The 1,400-nt window shown below is 51.5% G+C and overlaps 1 protein-coding gene across 1 annotated transcript; it reads left to right on the top strand.

The window, feature by feature from the left end:
* Positions 1–342: 342 nt before the first annotated feature.
* LOC136544098 (uncharacterized) lies at positions 343–648 on the top strand. The gene has a single exon (XM_066536366.1). It carries the CDS (start codon positions 343–345, stop codon positions 646–648), a length of 306 nt encoding a protein of 101 aa, XP_066392463.1.
* The last annotated feature ends 752 nt before the right edge of the window (positions 649–1,400 follow it).

The following is a 1,400-nucleotide window of genomic DNA, read 5'->3' as shown; positions in this document are numbered from 1 at the left end:
CCCACCCTCATCTTGAGATTTGGATGCTACCCGCTCATCATCGACCCCATAGTCCGCAAGAAGCACCTCACCAAGGTGCTGATGGATGGAGGCAGCGACCTCAACATCCTCTACGTCAACACCCTCGACGCCATGTGCATCCCCAGGATAGAACTCCGTCCGGTAGGCTCTCCCTTCCACGGGGTGATCCAAGGAGCGCAGGCATACCCGCTCGGGCAGATCGACCTACCCGTCATGTTTGGCAACCGAGCCAACTTCTGCTCAGAGGTCATCTCCTTCGAAGTGGTGGACTTCCCAGGGTTGTACCACACCATCTTGGGGCGGCCATGCTATGCCAAGTTCATGGCAATCCTCAACTATGCCTACCTCAAGCTGAAGATACCAGGACTGAACGACGTCATCACCGTGAGGAGTGCCTTCTCACATGCCTTCATGTGCGACCGCGAGCATTTTAACCTCGCCACCACGGTCATCAACTCATCCGAGCTCCCGCAGCGCGAGAAGTCATCGACCACAGTAGTCCTAGACTACAACAAACCAACCTCCTCGACGGCGTTCCGCCCGCTCGAGGAAACCAAGGCGGTGGGGATCCACCCCACTGACCCAACCAAGACGGTGCAGATCGGGACCCAGGTCTCGGCTAAATAGGAATGCGAGCTTGTCGACTTCCTATGTGCCAATTATGATGTCTTTGCATGGAAGCCATCTGACATGCCAGGCATACTGAGGGACGATGCCAAGCACACACTGCGCCTCATTCTGGGCTCGAAGCACACTAAGCAACACCTACGCTGCTTCGACCATGAGAGGCGCAGTGCCATAGGTAAAGAGATCGCCAATCTCCTAGCTACCGAATTCATTAGAGAGGTTTTCCACTCCGACTGGCTTGCCAATCCCATTCTTATTAAAAAGAAGACCAAGAAATGGAGAATGTGCATTAATTATACTGGCATCAACAAAGCATGTCCAAAGAATCACTTTCCTTTACCACGCATAGACCAGATAGTCGACTCTACCTCGGGTTACGAGATCCTCTCCTTTCTGGATGCCTACTTAGGCTATCACCATATCACGATGAAAGAGTCCGATCAGCTCACAACCTCCTTCATCACCCTGTATGGTTCGTAATGTTACGTAATCATGCCTTTCGGCCTAAAGAATGCTGGCGCCACCTACCAAAGGTGCATGTAGCAATGCTTCACCTACCAAATCGACCCGCTCGATCATCCTGATCAAGCCGAGTGGCCAAAACCAATAATCATCATCTATGTTGATGACAAAGTGGTCAAAATGACTCAATCTTGTGACCTAATCGTAAACTTGGCCGCAACATTCGCAAACCTCTAAAGGTTCAACATCAGGTTGAATCCCGAGAAATGTGTTTTTGGGGTTCCAAAGGG

The sequence above is a fragment of the Miscanthus floridulus genome, chromosome 3, assembly GCF_019320115.1.
Source record: "Miscanthus floridulus cultivar M001 chromosome 3, ASM1932011v1, whole genome shotgun sequence".
Lineage (NCBI taxonomy): Eukaryota > Viridiplantae > Streptophyta > Magnoliopsida > Poales > Poaceae > Miscanthus > Miscanthus floridulus.
This window is presented reverse-complemented; position numbering and strand designations above follow the sequence as displayed.

What these genes read in the sequence shown, in the direction of transcription:
- LOC136544098 (XM_066536366.1), top strand. Translation starts at nt 343, where the DNA reads ATGGCAATCCTCAACTATGCCTACCTCAAGCTGAAGATACCAGGACTG.